Below are 25209 nucleotides of genomic sequence, written 5' to 3'. Positions count from 1 at the left end.
AACACAGGGTCACATTATAAGCCTGAACAAAACAAAAAGTGTAAATTTCACTGCAGGACTGAATTATTTTTTACTTTTCATTTTTCTGTCAGTTCAAAACCAGGCAATGGTTGGTTAGCTTTCATTTTGCGCATCACCAGAAGAGATAGAAAGGAATTATTATGTTTGATACTTTTTTTTTTTATATTCAGTGGTCTGATAAAATGCAGTTGTCAGAGATCTGAGGCACTCATAACTTTTTTTCCAAACTATGAATGATTTTCCATTCTCTGTGAATTGTATCCTATCTGAACAGTGGCTTTGACAGGAAGGATACGGTTCAGAGGAGTTTTTAAGAATTATGTTATCTTTTGGACTTTATAGGATGCCTTCATTAAATCTTCTACTTGATATTTTCCTACAAACCTGAGGCTTAAGTTAGTATCCTACTTCAAAGGTTTCTCTTGGTTTTGCTTTGGTTTTGTATACAATCTTTTTATTTCAGCATCTAAAATTTTAAGGAATGCCAAATATAGATAGGCATTAAACCTGCATGGGTTAGCAACACTAGTATTTTTAGTGCCTTAGTAAGTTAGTTGTACTCTCAAAAATATTTCAGGAATGAGTGGTTTACATAGTTCAAGTATTTTTGTTATTCAAACTATCTGAATTTGTGTTATCAAACAGTTACTTAAAATTGTAGCTTGCTGCTCAAATACAGAAATAAATGTTCTTTGAAATGAAAATGTTTTGTGTGATAGCTTAACTAATGTTGTCGTAACATGAATGTGTTTGTTTAGGGCTCAAATTATTTGAACCTTGCTTTCCTTTCTGTTTTGTCTCTGCTTTCCCTTTTTTCGTTATTCCCACAAAATACTTGCCAAAACTGGCTGTGACGTTACTTTTGTGAATTCTTTTATGCAGTCTCTCAGTGGACTGTGTGTTAGTACATTTAGGTCAAATAAGCACTGTAAAATCAGTTATGTATTCTCTGGATGTCTCTTCATTTGAATAGGCGCTGGTTCTCAATACAAAATAACCAACTTGTGTACCAGAAGAAATTTAAGGTAGGTATAAAAAACTGTCTTGGGATAGTTTGGGGTGTGGGTGATGGTTTTCCTGACTGATCAGGGGAAAGAGAAACAATGCTGACATTGACATTCTGTGTGGTCTTCAACAAGCTACTGCCTTTTTCTAAATTAGTTTCCCCCTTTGTAAAATGAGACTAATATCTCAAAATCTGTAAGTGTAGCTTCCTGCACAGTGACTTGTAAGCACATACTTTATTTGCTGTGGGTTTTGTTACCTTGTTGCAGAGAAGGCTTATGAAGAGCCTTAAAATTTGTGGGGCCCCAAAGGCTTGTGCGCACTTGCTGGCAGCAACATATTGCATGATGTTTTTTCGGCAGTAGTGTTCAACTCTGTCAGGACTTGCTCCCTCCAGCTACTTACTGGGGTCACATACCCAATTTAGCAGTTGTGGGGGGAGGCATGAAAGCATTTGTTATGAAACAGTCAGGGATGCTATGTACATGTATTTAATACTGAAAATGTAAGGTGGTTTGGCAATCAATATCTGTCCTTTTGCTGGTGGGAAAGTACAGCTGTATATTACAGCAGCAAGTGCAACTCTGCCCCACGCTGTAGGAGCCAGCCTTTTCAATCCACATTTGCACCTCTGCTCCTTTTGTTTACTGTTCTAGAAACTGATTTTGCACCACATAGCTGTAACTGTTGTTCATGTTGGAAAAAAATAGAGAACTGTATGGAGACAGGAAAAAAAAAAAAAAAAAGAGGGAATAATTGATGACTATTTTTCTTCAATGTTAACAGACCAGGTCCAGAGACCTTGTTACCTGGTGGTATCACATAAAGGGTCTTTGGTTTTTGTGGTTGGAAAGGAAACAAACAGTTGAGTTTGTGTGAGCACACTTGAGTTGGGCATTTTGTGTCTGTGAATTCCAATTACGATTTTGGTGTGGTTTTTTTTTTTTTTTTTTATGTGCACCTTTAAAATGCCCTTAGCAGCTTAAAATAAAATTCTTAGGGATTAAATCAAAATTTCAAAACCACTGCATCCACATTCTGGTTTTTGTACTTGGCACTTATAATACTGCTGATTTAGGTATAATCTTTCTGATTTATTTGTGAGTTAATTACATTGCTTAGAAAGTATATTTGAACTCCTCTGAATACTGTTGCTTAAATTTAAGGTACTTTGTTTAGTCAATTGGATTGTAGGTAAAAAGGAGTTCTTCAAAGTTTGTAAGAAATTTTCATTAAATATTACTAAACATTAAAATTTATCTAAATATTTCCTGCTAAGTATCTCTGATTCCACCTACTAAAATTTTATTTTTGGAAGGAAAATTTGTATAAAAAAGGAAGTAGCATTAAAATATAAATAACTTGGGATTATTAGCAACTTTATTTCTTCTGTGTGATTTTTTTTTTTGTTTGTTTGTTAATTTTTGTCTCTTAGGATAATCCCACAGTAGTTGTTGAAGACTTGCGGCTTTGCACGGTTAAACACTGTGAAGACATAGAAAGACGTTTCTGTTTTGAGGTGGTTTCTCCAACAAAGTAAGGAGAAGTGAAGGAGTGTGTTTATTTTAAAATAGAAATCATTACATTTGATTGTCTTGAAATGCAAGGTTAACTTTCTCTTGGGATAGGTCAAAACATGAAAAGTATCAACAATTTTGTTCTCTGAAATTTTGGACGAGAGTAAGTGATGCTGTGAGAAGTGTTTGTGGTATTTAGTTTACTTTTGGCATTAAAATAAACATGCCTTCTTGTACATTATTCATAAACAACATGGTTGTGGAGCTGTTGTGGCTTAGTAGTAGCTAGTACTGTCAAGCTGCTTATTAATGTAGAAAATAAATCTCAGTTTCTCCAAATTTCTTATTGGTATAATGGGAGAGGAACTTATTAATAAGGTGTTGTCTCATTAGTGTTAAATTATATTTCAGAATGCACTAAATGAAACTACCAAATAAAAATATTTTACAGCTTTAGCAGTGCAGTGTACTGGTTGTATTTGGAGAAGAATGACAGCCTTGCTGCAGCAAGGGCAGGACATGGTTTTCTCATGAGTAATTTTGCAATGTGACCATATTTAAGTTTTTGATAAAAGGTCAACCAGTCTTTAGGTTTGGATGTTACCTGCGCTCCCCACTCCTACTTAAGTTTCTGTTATTAGTAGACTGCTGTCCTAATGTTCGCATCCTGGGTTATGGTTCACTTTGATATACATCTCACTCCTGCTTGCCTATACATTTTCAACCGTAAGTGTTGGAACAGTTTTATACCTAATGACCTGTTTCCTTTGACTGTTAGTGGGAAAGGTAGTTCATTCTTTGTCACAGAGCTTTAAAATCATTTTCTCTTGATCTCAGTGAATGAAACTGTTTTCAAGGACCAATACGTGTATCTTATGTAATTAGTCATGGAGGTAAACTGCATGTGAAGATATAAAAATGAAAAATTTGGAATAGGAGAAGAAAGGGAATAGGAAGCTAAGCTGTTCTCTGGGCTATTTGAAGAGTCATCTGTATGTCTTAGCATTACCTGCTAATAGTTTTGAAACCGGGAGTTTGCAATTCATAAGGGGTCAGCTGCTTTGCTATCTCAAAATACATGGGTTTATTAGATATGCCTAATAAACAATATACTTGTGGTGATAGCAAGAATCTTTCACAAGAGTTTGTATTTTATTGAACAGTGTTGTCTGATGTTAGCTGCTTGGTCAGTCTCTCTGAATCTGAGTGCACATGTGATTTGTCACAGAAGCTGCATGCTTCAGGCTGACTCAGAAAAGCTGCGGCAGGCATGGATTAAGGCTGTTCAGACGAGTATTGCTACAGCATATAGAGAGAAAGGGGATGAAGCTGAGGTGAGTTTAAAAACAAACCAAATTATAACCCCCCCCTTTAGATCCTGAAAATTAAAAATAGATAAAACCTCTTTTTGAGAGAGAAGGAAAAAACCAATCCATTGTTTGTCTTCCAGTGGAAATGCAATAAAATTCTGAAAGCTATGATTTGTATCTAATCTATCTTTCACTCCATTTTACTAATGTTACTTTGGCCTGATGATTTTTGTGTAGTGTGATGAAAATTCATAGGATAGTCCCTATTTTCAGTTCTGTATTTCTTCTAAAAAGCTAAATATTTTTTTCAGTTCTATGGCTTTCCTTGCCCTTTAAATGCAGAAGTTACTTTTCTAGGATTCTAATGCACAGTTAGTATCTGTAGGACTTTTATTTCTTGGATTTAGTGTGTATCTGTCTTGGTTTGTTTGTTTCCTTTTTTAGAAACAGGAAAAGAAATCATCTCCTTCTACTGGAAGCCTAGAATCTGGGAGTGAGACAAAAGAGAAGTTGTTAAAGGGAGAAAGTGCTCTGCAGCGAGTTCAGTGTATTCCTGGTAATGCTGCCTGCTGTGACTGTGGTTTGGCAGATCCTCGCTGGGCCAGTATCAACCTGGGAATCACGCTGTGCATCGAGTGCTCTGGGATACACAGGTTGGGGAACTCTTCAGAACTGTATTTGATTTGTGCGTTGACTTAATTAGGAAGGGTGGAGTTTGCCTCTTCAAATATATATTGAAGCAAGATTAGAGAGCCCTGTTTATAAACAGAATTAAGGTAACTGCTTATTTGCATAAATGAATAGTAAAGCTTTCTGAGGTAAGACATAGAACATAGTTACAGGTTAATATTTTTGTCATGCTATTTAGGAGCTTGGGAGTCCACTTTTCAAAAGTACGATCTTTAACGCTGGATTCATGGGAACCTGAACTTCTAAAGGTATGATAGTATTTGTGGAACAAGTTTCTATTTGGTACGAACATTGTTGTTCTAAAGCTTCTGTATCAGGAAGTTCAATGCAGGAAACACTCGCTTTTGTATCCAGTGCATGTCTTGCACTTTTGAATAGAAAATGTTTATAGCTGTGTGTTGTTTTTTCTAATTCCCAATTTCTTATACTACATCCAGTAGGAGTAGTCATTCTTGTTACAAACTTGCGAGTCGGAACAACTTATGACACCTTCAGGTTCACAAATGCACTTGAGTAAGTTAAATCTGATACTTTCAACATATAAAAGGGAAATCTGTTTACAGACCAATAATGCAGTGGGCTGAAAAACTTCAGAAGTGCTGTGTCAGCCTAAAGCTTGATCATACTTGAAAATTCAAATGCCAGCTCTTACAGTGAGATCTTGATTTTGTATTCCTACTGGCTGATAGGAGAACACTCATGCAACTGCTTGTGTGCTATTTGTGTGCCAAAATTCTAGCATGAAACATGGTCCTGGAAATCATGTGTCATTTAAATACCAAAATAGGAACTTGCACATGGGTGCATGTGTGTAACTGGATAACCAATGCAAAGCATTTGTTTCTATCTGTGATGTTCTTGTACTTAGATATTGCTTCTCTAGGCTGAACAATCAAAAGACAATGTGAGTTAAGGTTGTTTCTCTTGTGATTTGACCTTAAATAATTTTAATATCGTTGTGTTCATTCTGAGGAAACAAACGAAAACCTGCTCAAAACTATACCCCTTGTCCTGTTCATTTAAATACCAGAGTGGAATATTCTACCTGGTATTAGAAGCATGAAGTCTCCTCATTGCCATCAGTAAGTTGGAATTCATGGGCCAGAATCTCCTTAAAGCAGTATCTGCAGGCTGTTTTTTGTCTTTGATCTTTTTCTATAGACATAACAGATTATGGTTTAGCAAAAAAATGTCTGTTGGACAAGATGAAACAGAATTGATTGAATTGTCTCTTGCCAATGGGATAAGAATAGCTACTGGCAAACCTGGTGGAAAAGACAACCTTTCTTAATGAGGCCTGCAGATGTCATTTTGTTTGCACAAAAAAGATTCTTGAATGACAGATGGTCATTTTTGTAGTCCTTTGTCAGAATGTCACTTTTAAAAAGCGATCATATTTTTTGCTATCTTACTCAGAATATGTTCTCTCAACCCACTGACTTTTTCAGTATCATGATATAAAGCCATGCTTATTTCTGCAAGTGTACTTTTACCAGTGAAAATATGAAGTTGTAAAAATAGGCTGAGTGAAGTTATAAGCAGCTAAATAGGTAGATAAAGCCTTTTGCAAACATATTTGAATTTATTTGTTTTGCTTCATAGCTTATGTGTGAATTGGGAAATGATGTTATAAATAGAATATATGAAGCAAAGTTGGAAAAAGTGGGAGTAAAGAAGCCGCAACCTGGAAGCCAAAGGTAGTAGTTTGCTAGCAGTGCTTCCTCCTTTTCTTGTTGCTTCCTTCAGCCTCCAGCTTTAAAAGATGCTGCCAATTAACTGTGTAACACTCCTTTGATTGGTTCTTTGTTTCTCCTTATCACCAGCATGTTTTGCTCTCCCCCCTTTTCTCACTCTATTGGGTATTCTGTCTGTTGGTCCCTTTTGGCTTCTCTTGTTCGTTTGTTCTTTCTGATGTCACTCCCTCCTTTTGACCACAGCTCTATAGCATCCTGTTCTCTCTCATCAACGTAGGCATGTTGATTTTGTTTCCTGTCTACTTTGTACCATCTCAGCCAGCTGTGCTCGGTCAGAGTGCTCTTGGAAGGAACCTGCTGCTGTGCCTTTTGTTTACAGTGACTTTGTTCTTGAGTTTGACTCTTGTTTCCTGATCCCCGGAATGCTCTCTTCTTTCTGCTTACATTGTACATGAGCTCTGCTGCTTTACAGCAGCCTTCTAGTGATTGTGCTGCTGTCTTCCATGTCTCTGCTAATTTGTGTTTGAAAGTAGCTTCCTTATGTTTTGTTCTGCTGTATACGATGTCTTTTAAAACATAGTTTCTTACCAGCTTTCCAGTTCTGTGCTGCTTGCTGTCAGGCAGTTTTATGGTGTAGAAAATAGTGTTTTATAAAGTATTGGAAATTCGAAGACAATGACAGTAATGTAAATAATGTAGAACATTGGCTAAATATTCTTTCTAGGGGTAACTGCTTTTCAGCGGTTTCAGCAATAACACTTTTGTAGTCCTTTCCATCAGTTTGTCACAACTTGTGTATGTGTCTTAAGATGATAACCTCAGGTTACAAGAAAAAAATATTTCAGTATGCATTATGGAACTGGTGGCTGTGACTACCTGAGGCTTATTATTGTTATTGTTCTCTTGTGCAGTTTTAATGTTCCTTTAACAAATGTTGCAATTTATAGCATATGTCTAGTTTCTTAAGTTCTTAAAAAATTGGTTATTAACAATGTAAGACACATATAAAGGATTAATAGAAAGAAGTAACATACAGTAACTAATGCTCATTTCTTCCACATACCACTTCCTGAAGTCTCTGCCTGAAAGAAAATATAGATATGTGAACTCAACAAAATTGCTTTCTTTTAAGCCTTAGGCAAAACTTAATCAAGAATGCAGAAAGAGTTAGACCGTGTGCTTTTAGTCTTTCTGAAAATGTGCTATAAGTGTCTTACGTGCAGTGCCAAACTACAGTTTTGGTTACTGGCTTTAGTATAAAATAGATGTTCTTTTAATACATGAAAAAACTAAAATATTAGCTTACTAACTCCAGGGATTTTGTATATGACAGGCAGGAGAAGGAGGCATACATCAGAGCAAAATACGTGGAAAGAAAGTTTGTAGAGAAGCAGCCTGCATCAATATCTCTGCTTGAATCAGGAACAAAAATTTTGCCTCAAAGTCAGGAAGAGAAAAGGCACAGTGGCCCTGAAAAATCCCTTTTGTCAGGGGAACAAGGTGCGGCACCTCAAAAAGGTATTTACACACTTCTCTCCTTAGCTATATTACATGTATTTTTCTTTCAAGTAACATATTTCTGTATTAATTGATTTCCTGCCTCATGTAGAGAAATCGGAATCTGATTGTTAATGGGTCATAGCCTAGTTCAGAAGCATAGGGGAGAAGAGACTTGTTCAGAGATATGCATTTTTAGGCGGGGAAGGCTTTGGAGTGGGGATGCTTATCAGTCAGAAACATATTAACCACCCTCTTTCCTCCGTATTTTCATCCTTCTTAATTTTTCCAATAACGTTCTTTCCTGCCCTATCCTTTCCTTACTGCCTGCTTTGTGCTTTGCTAACTTGCATGTCCCAGCGGTTGCTGTAAGTAGCGACGAGGCGAGGCGGGAGTCTCTGTTCTGTCCTGATGAACTAGATTCACTCTTCTCCTACTTTGATACCTCTTCAAAACTACGTAGTAGTAAGTACTACAGCTATGGCGTGTTCAGTATTTGCACTAGTGATCCATTGTGTGTTGTGGCCATCTCCCTGCCTTTATTGTCTCCAGGCTACTGCATTTCTTAGTGTGTTCATGAAATAATTTAAGCTTTTTTACTTATCCTGATCTTTTCCTTTCTAAAAGTCTTTGATGTTATTATTATAAATGTTATGGTTACAATATGTGACTTCATAGTTTTCTACGGATGCATTAAGAATATTGAATAATTACTAGTAATTTTTTTAGAAATTATGTATTCAGGACCAAGTATAAGAGCTTGCTTTATTATCATGGTATCTGTGAAGAGTAGGTAACTTACAGTCTGCACAGTAATTAGTGTTTCTCTCCAAAACAGTACGAAGTAGTGACAGTGGGATCCAGCAGAGTGCTGATGACAGCAGAGAACACCTTGCCTCTACTATATCAGTTAACAGTCTGTATGAACCAGGTGCGTTAGGCTTTGCACTTTAAGATGAAATTTTAATCACTTGTTGGTAGCATGTTCTTGTAAAAGGGATTAGTGCTTGGTGATACAATTCATGTCTCTTCTATCCTGATGGACTGAAACATTTTTAACAAGGGTAATAATTGCCTGAGTGACCTTTCTCTCCTCCAGGCTTGGTAGGAAGAATGACACTGAACCCTTCTAAATGAGTTCAGAGAACTAATCTTTTTCCAGTCAGATGATACTGAGGCAGAACTCTGTTACAGTTTTGCAGATAGAGCAAGGCTGCATTTTGATACAGACAAGTCTCCACAGAAATATATATCATTTTATAAATAGTTAAATCCTTGGAGATAGAATTCCTGTTAAGTCATAGGCAACAGGCTTTTATGTGTTGTTTGAAAATTCTTACTTAATTTTTCTGTTTTCTACTTATGAGGAATTGACCGTGTCTTTAAACATTACCTCCCTCTTTACTCAGTTTTATAAATTGATTGATGAAATTATTTGCTATCTAATATTAGCATCCTGGTCTGACAGATGTATTGAAGTATGGCTTGTCAAAATATCCAAAACACTTATATATAAAGAAAACTTATTTTTCTACATCAAAGCACTCTCCTGAGGTATGTTTTAAATCCAGTAATTCATAGCTGTGGTTTGTAGGCAAGCAGCATGTGGCTTGGATCCTTTCTTTGACTGCATTGTAGAAACACTTATGATACTGTAACTCATGAAAGCTTATATACAACAATGTCTCTATCTCCTAGACTCACTCGGTATAACTCTTACTGAAATTAAAAGAAAGATTATGATTTAATCTAAAACATTATAGCCACAGCAAGTAATTGGTAAATTACAATGGTATCTTTTAACAAAAATTAGGTCAGAACAGTATTAGCCTCATAGTCAGATGCATCAAGCTGTGGCAGATAAAGATATATTTGTATGACTACATCTCTGCAGGAAATCTGTTTTATCATATCTTGCAGTATAGGATAAAACACACTGCTAAATAATTTCTAAAAAATGACATGGAATATGTGGACTGAAAGACATTCGTGCGGGCCAGTAATGTGGAGAGAATGTTTTCTGGGCAGTAATAATTCTGTGAAGTAGCCATGCCTGAATGCTGGAACAAGGTAAAGGCCCCTATGACTTCTGGCAGAATGGGGCAATAATGCACAGCATTCTGCAAAACCTCAGCTACCTTACACCAGAGAAATTGCATTTTTGGTCAGAATTCCAGGAGGTACCTTATAAAAAACAGGGATTAGATAAGGATTTTGAATTTGTTTTTTTTTATTTTTCAGAAGGAGAGAAGCAAGAGTCTTCTGTGTTCTGCGACTCCAAACAGCCTAGTCCAGGATTACAGCTGTATCGAGCTGCCTTTGAGAAGAATCTTCCTGATATGGCAGAAGCATTGGCCCATGGAGCTGAAGTAAACTGGGTCAATGTAGAAGAAAACAAAGCAACACCACTCATTCAGGCAGTGCGAGGGGTATGTGATACACAGCACCGCCTGATGTGGGAGGAGGGGAAGGGGAATAATAGGGTTATTTCTGTGTCTCTGTTCCTTTTGAACTGCTTGCTTCACTAATGAATGATAATGTGATGCTGAAGTTGTCTTTACAGTGTTCCCTCAAAGTTGTTTCTGAACGATGTTTTTCCTTTTAAAGCTTTGTTTGGAATTATATAATCTAGTAGTGTTTAAATTTGATAGGGAAGCAAATCCCTTTTGTTTTCTTTGCCACAAAATGCAGTGCTGAGAAGGCAGAACAGGTCTGGCTTTTACTCTAGAGGTCTGGTGATGAATTGGTTTTTTGCTTTTATTCCATAGGGTTCACTGGTTACTTGTGAATTTTTGCTGCAGAACGGGGCCAATGTGAACATCAGAGACATGAAGGGAAGAGGACCGCTGCACCATGCCACAGTTTTAGGACACACTGGGTAACTCACTGCTCCAGAATTTGTAAATGGCCATCCTTTACTATAGTTGTTAATGTGAAGCTTCTTCACTTCCCCAAATATTCTGAAATTTTAATATATTTCAGATGATCTAGGTTTTTCTTAAACTTATGTGGTGAGACAGGAAATAACGTTTTGAATTAGCAGCCTTGTCCACTGGCAAAACACACACCTATAAACACACTTTGGTCAATTTTGTAAAAGCATGTGTTTAATAATGCTTTCAAATAATGTCAACTTTTGGTGAAGACCTGTGAGATTTTTCTCGTTTTCTTAAGAAATACGATACCAATAGGAGAAATAGTGGCTTGTGAGGGCCAAGGCTTTTTCTAACTCATCCTACCTGTGTGTTGCACTGAGAGTGTATCTCATCTCAAAATGGACTGCATTACATCTTGGGTTTTGGAATCATGGCTGTTAACTGAAGCCAGCTCAATTCAAATGAGGAAATAATAATCTGTTTGGTGCCCAAACTTTTTGCATGCATAAATTCTAAATAGAGTGCAACAAATTGGGAGAGTTTAAGACATAAGCTTAGTCAGTTTGTCCAGTTTGTTTATAAAACTGAAGAATCATAATAGCAGAGAAAAATGAGATCAGTTTCTACTGGGTAAATCAGGCACCCGTGAACTGTCTTCTTCCCTATATTGATTTATCCTGCTCAGTGGTCCTTGCCTGTCATGGTAAAAGGGATGAGGTTTTTTGGGTTTACAACCTAAGATGATAAAGGAAGGTAATGTCTTGCTTCTAAAGGGTTCAACTTGTTTCTGCATTAGTGTGATTGGAGTTAGGCTATTTTTTTAACGTCGATTAAATAATTAACAGTTTTGCTTGCTCCTGTGGTAACATCTTAGTTGCTCTAGATTAAGTGCTGTTTTGATACGTTCAAGAGACTTTTGGTGATTTAAGCCAAATACATTGCATCCAGCTTGAATTTATTTGCTTTTTTCCTTTATTGTTGTAAAAATTATTCTTAAATGTTTTTTTCTAAACAGACAAGTGTGTTTATTCCTAAAACGAGGAGCAAACCAGCATGCCACTGATGAAGATGGGAAAGATCCATTGAGTATAGCAGTAGAAGCTGCAAATGCAGATATTGTAACATTGTAAGTTGTACATTCTGTTTTTGACAAGGTAACTAGGTTTTCCTATTCTGCTTCAAGTTAAAATTATAAGCAATGTCAGAATTCCTTTACATAACAGCATGGAGAGCAAAAGAGAAATAAAAGAGTTCGTCATAGATGACCTCACTGGTGTGAGGTTCAGGAGTGCCCCTTGTAGGTCTTGAATGAAAGTCTTTAGTGCTTTAAAGATGACATTGTTCTTTTTGTTTCCTAAATCATAGGTTGCGTTTAGCAAGGATGAATGAAGAAATGCGTGAATCAGAAGGACTCTATGGACAGCCAGGTCAATACTCTACTAATAACCATACTGAAATGCAGTATAAGAAGTGTATTCAGGAATTTATCAGTTTACAATTAGATTCCTAGGATCTGAGGGAAATTTAAGATAGCTGCATACAGTAATGTTTTTTATAAACAACTGACGTGTTAAAGCTTCATTGAAATTCACTGCTGTGACTTTGTTAAAATATTTAAGGAACCTAAAAGGAGAGTGTTTAAAGTACATTATTATAGTAGTGTATGTTACTACAGCCATTACCAACCTGTTTTGCTGGTAATTGTCCACAGTTTTCTCCTATTGATGTTCCATTGAAATTCCCGTAATGTTAGGATGTACCTGACGTTATTTAACAGCAGCCTTCTGACCCGGGTTGCTCAGACAGTTGAGGAGTTCATCTTATTACAGGATACCATTCTCCTTCCTGTGGAATGGTCCTCTTTTTTCTTTTTTAGGAAAAAATGCTTGCACACCAATGTAAAAATGTACATCAACTATTTCAAAATAGCTCCAGACAGAAATAGGAAAGTATTATTTCCTCAAATTTTATTTTTAAAATTTTTTATTTGTTAAGATACAAATAAGAAATGAAACAGTCATTTTTAAGTATGTATTTTTGTATGCTTAGTATCTTATCATTTGATTAGAGGATAAAAAAAAAGAATTGGCAGACATTTGAGCCAACTGGTACAAGAGAGTAACAAATTATATTTAGTGACTATGTGCAACTTTATTCTCAGGCACTCAGTCCCAATTTACACTATGTTCTGATATTTATGCAAGCCATTTCTTCTATTATGGTATGCTTCCATAGGAACCTAATTTAATCTCATGCAAATATCAGTAATGAAGGCACACTTGATTGTCAAGTTAGACAGCTAAAAACACGCTGCTGTACCTGGGAGTAGTGAAAGGCAAACCTTATTTTTAAGGCTGAGTGCTGAGTACTCTTGTCTCATTCCTATAAAGCCCTTATGTATTTTTCACTGATTCATAAGGATTCTGTGTGCTTATGTCTTTTACCAGACTGAGGCTGCAATATACTCAAGGGGCAACTTTCAGTCTTATGTCAATATCCCAGAAAAATTCTATTAAACCCAATTTCTTCTTAAGAACAGATGTTTTTTAAATTTAGCTTTAAACAAATCTTCTAGGAAATTCACATTAAGGGCATTCAGACATTCAAATGCTTTCTTTGGCAGAGCAACAGGTAATTTTGAAAGTATGTACTTGATTATGAGCTTAAATGAGGAAGAGTTCCCCACTCAGAAAATACAGCAGGCTACGTATATGAACAAAAGTCTATTTGCCATACTGAATGTAAAGCTGATTTCTGATATAATGCATTCTACTTCACTGACAGACTGAAGGTAACAAATACTGAAGTATTTTTGATGCACCTCATTTTTATTTCAAGACATAAAAATAATAACTACCAGTTTCAACTAGTAAAATGCCTTTGTTTTAAGGGAGGTCAGTATTTTGATTCAAAAGCTCTGTGCTAAATCATAAATGAATATTTTAGATCATTTAATTGACCTGTCATAAATCCAAAAGGATTATAAACCAGAAAACGTTTCTATAGTTTGTATGAAAAGCCTCAGTTGGTTACTAAACATCACAAATGTTTAGTGAAATGTTTCATTCATAACAAATACAGGCCCGACTTATATGAAAATACCAGTGTGCATAAACTGGAGATGGGGGAGACTATTTTCCCCGAATTAAAATATTTTTTTAGACAGATTCTTCAGTTAAGTGGATGAAATAAAAAGCTGGTGAAGTCTTTCATTGAAAATATCTTGACCTTTTTATCAGTTTGTATTACAGTAGCATCTAGAGACTGTACTTGATACAATCTGATCCAGATATTTTACAGATAGTGGTGATCCTTGTAAACAGGCAAGATTTACAATGGAATGTAGAGCTGCCACAATGGATAGAGCTTGCCCAAAATCAGGGGAAGGGTATCATTAGAATAGTTGTTGAAATTCAGATCACAATCTGTAGCACAGTATCCAAGCCAGCAGATCTTGCTGTATCTTTGGATTGCATAGCTCTGCTCTCCTTGATTCTTTACTCAAAGTCTCTTTTAAAAGTTGAAATAAAGATTTGAGTGCTTCAGATGTTAATGCTTGCTAGCCTGCTTAGAAGGGTTATGTAAATGTGTAATTGTAAGCACAAAACCTGACTCTGTCACAAGATGCGATACCTTTACATGGTTGTAGAGGAGGCAGGTCTTTTTCACTCCCTGTACATGTTAAATTATCTGTGCTGCCCTTATTTTAGAACTCCTCTTTTCCAAAATTATGGTTCTACAAGACAATTAAGGATTTTCAAGACTGTTGTATGTTTGCTTTGGGAGATAGGGTAAATATTGATGTATGAGTTTGCTGTCGTCAGACTGCTTATTTCTCTGCTTTAGTAAAACAATTACTAATGTAGCTAATAGCATTAACGTTTGTAATTTAAATATACCTGGCTGGTTTGAGCTGCTGAGAGAATGTATTGCTTTGAAAAGTACAGCTGGTCTTCCAAAATAGTCCTAGAATGGGAACTAGCTGACACTAGCTTGTTCCACCAAAAGTTAATTTCTGGTGGTAGAAGCCATATGCACCATTGTACTGTTTCTTGTATAATACTTGAGTGTTCATCTTCTGGTGCTACAGTATGTCTGCTAATTACTTGATAGTAGTATTGCTACTTTTTCTTCCTATCTTTTCTTGAATGTATGATGTGTGCCTTTTGAGTTACTCGTGTTAAATGGTAAAGCAGTGTTATAGTATTTTTGTACGTAAAAATCTGCACTTTAGGGAAAACATTGCTTGGAAAGGCAATTTCTAGAATTCAAGATTTTAAAATAATTATAAGGTTTACAGTATTAGGTATTTTAACGCAGCATACAAACTGAAGGGGCACTTTATTTTAGTCTATTTTTGTATCTTATATTTTTGTTATGTAATAGAGCCAAAAACAGAGCCACAATGTATCTTGCAAAAATAGCTTTTTTTTCTTTCAAGTTAATTTGAAAGAACCAAATATGGCAACTTGAACTACAGTACTAGTTCACCAGTGGAACCTGCTTCTGTGTTAAAAGCATAATTGTTTTTATTATACAAGCTTGATTCCAATTTCTGCTCTTCACAGCAGTTCTTTTGGTGAAAGTTGCAACTCCATTCCGTGCTTATCTCCCAGTGCAAGCAGTTATCAGAAACTGTTAGAATGTGTTCTATGCCTGCTTTATCTCTAGAACATGCTTCAAACTAAACCTGAAAATCAAACGGGAATTTCACTAGAAGTGACTTTTCCTAGTAGAGCAGTATCGAGTGTATTTATCTTTCAAAGTTTGGGGAGAATGGTGTCATTACATTTTTATATAAACCCACATGCCATGCACATTCAATATTTCTGAAAGTATTTTTAAATGAATGGTGTCTCAACTCCAAAAGAGCCATAGTTCTAATATTGGAAATGTGTATTAAAAGATGGGAAAACAAAGCAGTGTAACTTTTCACTGTAGTGCAAACTTTTAAACACAAAATACCCTTGTTAAACCTGTTCTTTGGAAAAAAGGTGGTGGAATAATACTTCTCTTCCAGTCGTATTGGGGGGAAAAAGGAACAAAAACAAAAAACATCAACATAAATTATGAGAGATTTTGGATGGAGTTCTTAGTCATGCTGTTAATCAAGCTGTCAGCAAGGAACAGTAGTACCAGGATCTTGTGTCCTGTGTTGGGAAGACAGTGAAATTTGGATCACTGCATAGTTGCTGACCAGACCAAATGTTTTATGCATTTAGTTCCCTTTGAAAGCAATAGGGTATGGTTAATGTTTTAAAATGAAACCTGAAGTCAAGGCCCAAAATGCTGGAGCAGATTAAAGAAAGTAAAAATGTCCATGTTAGTGGCAGAAGAATGACTTGGCAATGACTCAAGTAGTAAATCATTCCTGAATGTGTTTTCCTGTGTAGACAGGGAGGGGGAGTGAGACATGCCTGGTGGAAATTGCTGCCATCCCTCATTTTGGAATTTGTACTAGTAGTTGGGTTGTGTTTAAGCACAAAGAGTGAAAATTTAAAAAAAAAAAAAAAAAAAAAAAAAAATAAATGTTTAAGGGAAGTATCATCACTCATAGATAAAAAGATGTAATGGATGTTCAGTAATGCATGTAAAAAATTATATTTGCTGAAGTAATAGACCAAAATAGTTTATCAACAATAATTCTCAATTTAGGATTGCTTTTTTTATACTATTGCTTGCTGATTGTTTCTTTCATGGAGAGTTCTGTCTGGCTGTAAGACTTATGACCTCCCTTTCCAAGTAAATCTTTATTTATGCCATAATTCTACTTTTCTGAAGAGAATCTTGGTTAACACTTCCTTGCAAAACCAAGGATTTTATTTGTTAATAGCCAATAAAAATTTTTCTTTTTACGTTGCTTTAAAATGCTTTCGTTTTTCCTTTCTAACTCTGAACTTTCCTCTGTGTGGCTGCCTGCGAGGTACTATTTCAGGTATAGTTTGGCTTTGTTTAATTTGCTTCTACAGAATGTGCATGCAAGTAAACGGTCCCAAAGAGTTCACATCAGCATCATTCCATCTATAAGCAATCTTTATATATGAATAAGTGTTATACAGTAATTGGTAGCACAGTAGGGCATTTGTGCAATGGTGGGTGATATTAACTATCACAAATGTTTAAAACTGTTTCCCTTTTCTCTTCTACCTAGGAGATGAAATCTATCAGGACATTTTCCGTGACTTTTCTCAAATGGCATCAAATAATCCAGAGAAGTTAAACCGTTTCCAGCAGTCAGATTCTCAGAAGTCTTAAGTGTCAAGAAGGAAAAGAACCTGATCCTTATAGTGCAAGTCTTTTTTACTTTAACAGAATGAATTATATGCATTTTGTTAGATAGTTTGGATAAAATGACCACCCTAATGTAACCTTAGATTGTGGTAGCTGGGGAAATGTATGAGTTGTTTTATGTTCTACAGTACGTATACCTCAGCAGCTGAAGAAAATGTTTAAAAAAGTGAATACCTGCTAGCTCAGCATAGAAAGTGCCTGTTAGTAAGTACGAAGTTTGTCTGCGGTTTGTACATGAAGTTAGCAGCGAGGAGCTGTATGTGTCACAGACTCCGGATGGCAGGATGATCAGACCAGCTTTCCTATATAGTACCACCTACTGTCATCCATCTCCCTGTTGCCATAAATAATGTGCCTCTGACAAAAAGGTCTGGGTTGCATTTTCTGGGACTGTTTGGAAGAGAAATCAGGTAATGACTTACTGAGTTGTCCTTCTATTTGTGGGCCTGTAACTTAACAGATTCTCTTGTTCCTACGCTGACTCTGGTTAGAGGTAGGCTGTTAGTAACAAGACATGGTATAACTCCTGCTCTTTTGCAAGCTCTTTCACAGTGGAAGCTTTAACACCAGGCTGGCCTTTATGCTAGTGACTGCGGGTCAGTCACATCAGATATATGTCCTGGAGGACCAAACTTCTAAGAGCAATCTATTTTCCTTTTTTCCTCTTAAATTAAACTTTCTGTGCAGCAAGTATACTTTTAAATGAGCTTGTGGAACCTTTCATAAAAAATAAAACCTAATCCTTCTGGACACGATGTGGGATTTGTTTGTAGTACTTTGACATCAAAACTTGAAATTTGAGGCTTGAAAGTAAATATTGAGCCAATGGAGTTTGTGTAGAACAGTCATATGAAGGCTGTTTGTTACCTTTTCTCTTTGCTGTTCTCACCACTAGCCCTAAGCTGAATATATAAAATCTCCTATGTTATGCAGCCACACTAAATTGAGGGCAATCTTTTTTATCAGGAAGCAGTATCCTTTATATAATCTGCAAAGATGTGTATATATACGTGTTGTCTAAACTAAGGCATGCACAAGAAAACCTAGGAATTTCACTGCGCATTTTTGAAAAGTAACGGATGAGCATAGTCTCCAGCTGTATTCTTAGGGCAGCAACACAATTTACTTTATAGTGATCTCAGCTCTGCTGATGTGCATGCATAAATGGTGTCTGTAGATACATGCTTCTGTGTCACGTTATTAAATACTCAGATATAGTAATCACCTGAAGCCCCAAAACAGCAGATGCAATTCTTTATGCTCTATTTTTCTGTCCTGTGGACAACTTAAGGAGAATTTTTAGGTAACAGTGTCAGTGTGAGTTCTTAATAATCCTAATAGCCATGCTAACCTGCTCTTTAAATGTATTTACGAAATTAATTGGCCTTTCTCCAAGCTGGCTAAGATAAGCAAAATTGGGTAAAAAAAAAAAAAAGTTCTGTAAACTATGGTAAAATGAAACTTTATAGCACATTAAAATTTAAGAAGGTATTTCAGTTATTTATCATTTTGCATCAAATGTATAATGATGCATCAAATGTGGATGATTATTGCTGCAAAGTTAATAGCATTTTAGAATTATTCAACAGATTCTTTTTCCAAGCAGAAGAATCTTACAAAACAGTTCTTGCTTCATGTGTGGTCTAGTTATGCTAGGAAAAGCAGATTCTGCCCATTTAAAGAGGGCAGTTAGCCTGGATAGTAAGAAATACGGGAATATCACCTGTAAGCAGTAATTTCTAGTAAATTGTTTTTTAAATAGCTGTCTATGAAATTATAATATACTTCCTAATCTGCAGTAGTTAACAGCAGTGGATGTTTTAGTAGATCTTAGAGAAACTAAAATTCCCAGTGTACAGGCGGGACGATGTAAGATATGATTATGTATAGTATACACTTTAGATATAGGTTTTTATAAAGACTTGTCTTTTGCAGCCTACGTGACAGGCAGTATATAGTGTGATTGTCTGTAATATAAAGCTATGTAAAGCTTAATGGCATAATCACTCTCTCAGTCCATGCTGCTGGAAAAATGTCTCCGACACTTACTTCAAATCTCCACTGGTATTTTCCTTCCCAGCCACAAAAATCTCTGTGACAAATTTTGCAGGACAATTTCTTGTAGATGAAAAAAGTTTCTTCCCTGTAACTCTGCAGATCCATGTGCTGCATTCCTGACTCTCATCTGTCTGGGAAGCACTAACAGTCTATTTATGCTAAAGGTTTAGTAACACACCTGATCCACAGCTGGTGTTACTCTTGTCAGGAGCTCTAGAGTTTTAGTGGTTCAGAGAGTAGGTATGTCATTTCTGATCCTGCAGCCTCGCTCCCCAATCCTTGTAGGTACACTAGGGATATCCAGTACAAATTGCATTAATTTAAAGCTTTTTTTCAGGTCACGTGCAATACATGTGTTTAATATGTTGCTCATCAGCCAAAATTAATATGCCATTAAGTTACATGAAATATATTGAGGGCTTAGTCCTACCAGACACTGGCAGGCTCAGTGCTCCAGGGCCTTTGTAACTCTCAGGATTCAGCCCTCAGTAATACCATTACGGCCAGGGCTCCGCAGATCTAGATTCCATATCAAGTTCTGACTCAAGTGCTAATCTTCTGCTCAGTAATATTAGGAAACTTGCATTTTTATTGCAGTATGGATCATTAATATAACTGGAATAGTAGACAGTAAGGCCCCAATGTGGGTTAACATCTTGTACTCTGTGCCAGAAAATGGAAAGCTTCAATTCCAGTTCATGTTTCCTCTGTAGGTATGAAATATAGTAGGTGTTATTCGGTGATGTACAAAGCAAGAGTTTCCTAACACAGCTTAAAATCAGCTTTCACATGGATTTGTAGTAACTAGATAGCCCACTGAAAAAATTTTATATTTTTCCTAGCCAGAGTTAGATCATGTGTTCAAAAAGTCTCTTGGAAAGACAAATGTCGAGGAGCTCATCATATATTCTAATGCATCTTGATTTCAGAGATGTAATTTAATTACGTTGCATGTTGATTAAAATGGTGTCTGTGGTGTCTCCTTAGTGGTCTGTATTGTTTTGTTTGTTCGTAAGTTTTCATATTTTATGATAATGTCAGTACAGTGCATATAAACATACATTTCTGAATTATACTGAATTATGCTACTGAATTATATTAGACGTGCTGGAATTTGTACTCATAAATTTGTGTGAAGATGGTAGATGGCAGAAGTCTTTCTTTGCTTTCACAAGCTGCACGTATTGCAGTCTGAAGGCGTTTTTCAGTTGTTCATTAGTACGTTGTGCACTCCAGCCCCCTTACCAATTAGGACCTAATCCAAGAAGCCACTGAAATCGGTGGCAGTCTTTCCACAGATTTCAGAAGCTTTGGATTGTACCTTTCGTGGCTGCTAATGTAAGTATGTTGAAGGATCCTGTATTAATAGTGCATGTTTCATTCTGTGGGGTTTTATATTTTACCTGTTAATACACTGAGCTGAAATAGTTTTAGAAAATGCAACCAGACTTTCCAAATGCTGTCAGCAAATCCCCGTACGAGAGGGAATTTCTCCTGTTTTGCAGTACCTAAGTACACACGTTGTCCAAATTGTTAGAGTTCCCCTCGATAGAGCAAAAACCTTGGAGCACTAAAGAAAAAAAGGTGAGAACTAGCATAAGCATGGGGTTGGCTGTGATGTTTCAGGGACTTTGGTTCTTCTCTGCAGCCATATGTTTTAAAGTGTGGACGTTAACTTTGGTTTTTGATCATGGGAATATGAAATGACACATTGACTATGAAAGGATCATTTAATAGAAATACAAATCATGTAGAAGTACTAAAGATGTAATCTTTTTACACTGTCAAAAGGACTGGGCTGATTATTCTGATTTAACACACTGAAAGTGTTTTGAGAATCAGTTTTACAAACTACCCTCTCTGCCTGTTCACAGGGGGCCATTTTATCCCAAGCTAGAGTTTATACCCCTTGTTTGCGCAGCCTGATAGCTTAAAGGCCTTGCTGTCTTGCTTGCATAACAGCACATTTTTAAAACAGGGGTAACTCGAGAAAGGCAATACTGGGGAAAAAGATGAATGTACCACTTTGGTTATATCCCCTTTCCTCTGTTTGCTTCCCTTTTCTGCATACAGCATTTTCTTGTTTCTCTTCTCATGGAAGACAAGAGGAAAAAAAATCCCACTCTCTTTTCTTTTGGCACCTCCCATTTTCCACGTTTTGGTAGAAATTGCTGAGAAATCATAGTTTCCTCCAGCAGCGACGTTGTTGTGTCTGAACCAATGAACTTTTTTTTTTTCTTTTTTCTTTATCCCCCTCTCTCTCTGTCCTGGGTGGGTTAAAGCATTCCAGCCCCTCCCGTTCTGCTGTGACCTCTTCCTGTACAGCTCCAACTGTAAAAAACAAACAAACAAACAAACAAAACCAAAAAAAAACCAACCTAAAACTTATATAACTAGTCCTCGGTGTGTCCACTTTGTAGCTAGAGCTTGAATGCGGCTTGCCGCAGCCTGCCAGCGTACCTGACCCCCGCGCCCCCTCCCTCTGGGCGCGCTGCCGGCCCTGCACGGCCGCCATTAAACCGCTGGGGGCGGGGCCCGGCCGGGCCGCCTGGGGGCGGGGCGGTGGGCGGCGCCCGAGGCGCGGCCCCGCCCCCCGGCATGGCGGCGCTGGGCCGCGCGGCGCGGGGCTGGGCGCGCTCGCAGCCGTGCGCGCTGGCGCTGGCCGCCGCCGTGGCCGTCTGCGCCTTCTACTACCTGGGCGGCGGGGGCGAGACCTTCTCCAGCGCCACCCGCCGCCTCCGCGCCACGCCGCCCGCCCCGGCCCACCGCCACCCCCGGCGCGGCGGCGGCGAGGCGGCGGCGGCGGCGGCGGGCCGCGACCTGCACCTCCTGCTGATGTTCACCAAGGCGGAGCGCAGCCCGGCGCTGCGCGCCAAGGGGCAGGCGGCCCTGCGCTCGCTGCTGCGGCACGCCCGGCTGGGCGCCGGCGACGCGCTGCACCTCCACCTCGTCACCGAGGGCGCCAGCCGGGACATCGGGCTCGGGCTGCTGCGCGACCTGCTGCGCGGCGCCGCCTTCCGCCACCAGGTGCGGGCGCGGGGAGCGGCGCGGGGAGCGGCGGGCGGGCGGCGGGACCGGGACCGGGACCCCCCCCGCCTCCTCAGCACCGCCCCGCGGGGGCGGCCCCTGCGGCTCCGGCCTCCCCGCCCGCTGCTGCCGAGGAGGCGCGCGGGGCTGCGCGGGGGCGTTACTCCTGCGGCGCGGCGCCGCAGCCGCGCTCCGGGGGAAAGGAACTTTCTCGGGCCCCGCGGAGGGTCTTCGGCGTGAGCCCGGGCCCTGCTGCCGGCCGCCCCAGGCGTCCTGCGGCGCCGCGGTGATTATCTCGCCCAGGGGTGGGTGGGTGGCTGCGCGGCCCGGGAGCCCCTCTGGCAAACCACTGCTGCTGGAGAAGGGCACTTGCTCCCAGCAACGCTGCTCCCCTTCCAGAGACCCAGCTGTTGGCCCCGGTTCAGCATCTCCGCACAAGGACCGCCCGTGCTTGTGTGTAGCTGGCTTTCCCAGTGGTCCTGGGGGACCCTGATCAGAAAAGGCTGTTGCCCTGCTGCTCGTGGCTCCTGAAGAGCGGAACGGAGAGCCCACAAAGGTTGGCGTGCTTCCACGTGCAAATGTTCATCCTGCTACGGGCCAGAGAAACGGTTCTGCCTCCCAAAAATGTAGTCAATGCAGTCCATGCAAAGTCAGGCTTTCCTGCACATTCAACAGCTGTCTGAAAACCGGAGCACCACGTTCAGGGACTCCGGGTCGCTTGACTCCCCTGTCCTGAGGTGCTGCTGCAGAGTATTGCTTGGAAGTGTCCTCTGCTTCTGTAACTTCTCATTTCTTATCTTCCACGTGTTTAGTATTATCTGAACTCTGCTGAGGTGTAACTAGGGGTGTACCCTTCTTGTTGTTCATACAGATCGCTTGTCGCTAAATAATCCCACCTCTCCTAGCTCTGCCGCTCGGTCAGGCTGCATGTCTGTGGTGGGTGACCCGCTCTGAGCCGGCACTGCTCGGCTGCCCTCCCGAGGGGCCCTCCCTGCCGCAGCGGGGCGGGCTAGCAGTGAGCCATGCCAGGGCAGGGCAAATGTGCAGTGCCACGGCCTAGCTCCCGGTTCTGACATCCCGTCCCCCGGAGTGGGAGGACCCCCGGCCCCCCACGGCGTGCAGATCTCTTGCGGACACCCCCCTGTGTGTGTGGCTGCCTAACTGCCGTCAGCTCTTCTCAGAACCCAAACTCCTCAGCGGGCAGCCTGGCCAGCATTGCTTCTCCAGGGGAATGCGGGCTTGCGAGTTAGCATCTTAGGGAGGTGGGGGCATGCATTCAGGTGTCTGTTGTGGGGTAGACCTCTGTCTGTAGGTGCTTGTGGACTTGCAGTAAAGCCTGGATCACGGCTCGGTGAGCTGGTCTTGCTCCAGAACCGGTCTGTTGGGTGTAAGCAAGCAGCATGGTCTGGAGGGCTCCGGTGAGATCTCACTGGGATCTGCTCAGTCAGACAGCTTCTTCCCCTGCTGCAGGCAGTACCTGACGTGTCCTGGTTCCAGAGCAGTGGCTGTCACCTGCTTCTCAAGCATACAGCCTCACCCCTAATACTGCACCGATTCGTGGTACACCAGCAGGTGACAGCACCTCTTTACTCCTGCTGTAGCCTGCCCCGTTCCGCCTCTTTGTGGGAAGCATTTCCCTAACTTGGACCTTTGGTGCTGCTAAAATGTTGAAGGGGGTTGATCTTGATGTTCAGGTAGCTCCAGCAGTAACACATCTCCATCCTGAGACCTCGCCTTTCCTGGTTCTCTTGGGGTCCCCAGAACACTCTTCTGGTCCTTATGCTGTTTTCCTAGAGCAGGCCCAGAGATGAGGCTTGATAAAGTGCTCAGAGGGCAGCTTGAGCTGCAGAGGCAGTATTAAACACCCTCAACTTTACTTTTCCTTCATGAGGATGTGATTCAGGCTCTGCTTTTGGAGCTGTCCTTGCCCTCCCCTCCCAGCAGAGCTGGGATCAGTTAGGTCCTCTGTTAGACTGAAGCCGGGGAATCAGACCCAGGTCCCAGCCCTTGGGGAAGGTCATGGGCCAGCTTTTGCCTCTCTAAACAAATTCAGGAACTTTCAAAAGTTCCTGAAGACTGAAGGAGGTGGCGGCAGCCTGCCAGGGCCGCATGTGGAAGGTGAGTGCAGAGGTTGGGATGCACCCTGGTGAGGTGCATGGGAGCAGTTTAGGCAGAGGAGCCTCCCTGCTGGGCAGGACAGGGCAGACCTGGGCTGTCCCAGTCGTGGGGCAGTCGTGACGTGGCGTCACCGGTCCCACAGTGCCTGTCCAGATGTGTCCCAGATGTGGAGCTGGGAGCGCAGCATGCCGACAGCGAGCGGCAGATGGAGCTGGTGCTCTGCGATCTGGTGCCTGCGTGGCTTTTTGGCGTGGGGTGGAGAGCGGTGGGGATGGAGGAGGTTGGCTGGGAAGCACCTGTGAGCAGTGGTGCCAGAGGAAGGACTTGCGACATGCCAGCACCCAGCCAGGACCTGACCTTCCTGCCCAGTGCTTCGTCCTCTGAGCCCCAGCTTGTGGAGGTTCCGGGCTTTTCTGGGCTTTTTCTGTTTTTTTTTTTTTTTTTTTTTTGTTTTGTTTGTTTGTTTTTTTTTTTTTTTTGTTTTTTTGTTTTTTTTTTTTTTTTGTTTTTTTTTTTGTTTTTTTTTTAATAGGCTTTTTTTTTCTGTGCTTTTACCAGGGATTTTATACTCACAGTTGCAGAGAGCATGTTCTGTCCCGTGGGTTGCAGGGTGATCTTTGCAGCCTCTCCTGCTTCCCAGCAATCGGGAAGTGCCTGGGAGTGAGCCTGGGCATGTCTCAGCGGCCGATACTGTGCTTACAAATAGCCCCGATTCACCCTGTTTCCTGCAACTCTGGGCTGTGTGCTCTGACTCCTTGTGCTGATTCATATCTCTTATTTATTCCGTTCCCCTCTGAGAATAAAATTAACTGCACACTCTGCTCATTGCTCTTCCTGGTTGCATGTTTAGATCAGCCCCGCAGAGGATGCTGCCAAACACCGACTCCTCTGCGGGTCTGGTGCTGTGTGAAGACATGCTGGGGTGAATGTAACTGAGCTGCTGTGACCCCGTGCTTACAGGAGAGCTGCAAAGATACCCAGCACAAGAAGGAGGGAAAGTTCAAGAAAAACGGAATGTGGGTTGTTTTTTCCTGGTGAATCAGTTTAAAGGGTCTTTTCTTGGTGCGTGACATGTTTGTAAAACTGTGCTTTCACAGGAAGCCCC

At 40.1% G+C, this 25209-nt stretch overlaps 2 protein-coding genes across 8 annotated transcripts in view; both read left to right on the top strand.

The window, feature by feature from the left end:
- ACAP2 (ArfGAP with coiled-coil, ankyrin repeat and PH domains 2) overlaps positions 1–19941 on the top strand; it is a 68223-nt gene extending 48282 nt beyond the window's left edge. For 4 of the 7 annotated variants that reach the window (XM_042795266.1, XM_042795260.1, XM_042795263.1 and 1 more), the window contains 14 exons: positions 995–1046; positions 2462–2562; positions 3772–3877; positions 4298–4506; positions 4722–4791; positions 6146–6240; positions 7571–7755; positions 8095–8199; positions 8573–8665; positions 9976–10163; positions 10503–10612; positions 11626–11736; positions 11976–12037; positions 16762–19941. In XM_042795266.1, coding sequence (XP_042651200.1) covers positions 995–1046; positions 2462–2562; positions 3772–3877; positions 4298–4506; positions 4722–4791; positions 6146–6240; positions 7571–7755; positions 8095–8199; positions 8573–8665; positions 9976–10163; positions 10503–10612; positions 11626–11736; positions 11976–12037; positions 16762–16865 — 1591 coding nt within the window. In that variant the 3' untranslated portion in view covers positions 16866–19941. The remainder of the gene's footprint in view (positions 1–994; positions 1047–2461; positions 2563–3771; positions 3878–4297; positions 4507–4721; positions 4792–6145; positions 6241–7570; positions 7756–8094; positions 8200–8572; positions 8666–9975; positions 10164–10502; positions 10613–11625; positions 11737–11975; positions 12038–16761) is intronic. The other 3 variants (XM_042795275.1, XM_042795273.1, XM_042795279.1) reach the window with 2 other exon arrangements.
- Positions 19942–21544: 1603 nt separating this feature from the next.
- The window catches only part of XXYLT1 (xyloside xylosyltransferase 1), a 36598-nt gene continuing 32933 nt past the window's right edge, over positions 21545–25209 (top strand). Inside the window, exon 1 of the mRNA XM_042797605.1 lies at positions 21545–21986. Coding sequence (XP_042653539.1) covers positions 21558–21986 — 429 coding nt within the window. The 5' untranslated portion in view covers positions 21545–21557. The remainder of the gene's footprint in view (positions 21987–25209) is intronic.

The sequence above is a fragment of the Tyto alba genome, unplaced genomic scaffold, assembly GCF_018691265.1.
Source record: "Tyto alba isolate M040663 unplaced genomic scaffold, T.alba_DEE_v4.0 Super-Scaffold_10, whole genome shotgun sequence".
NCBI classification, from domain to species: Eukaryota; Metazoa; Chordata; class Aves; order Strigiformes; family Tytonidae; genus Tyto; species Tyto alba.
Note: the sequence above shows the minus strand (reverse complement) of the source record. Positions and strands in the feature narration are given on the sequence as shown.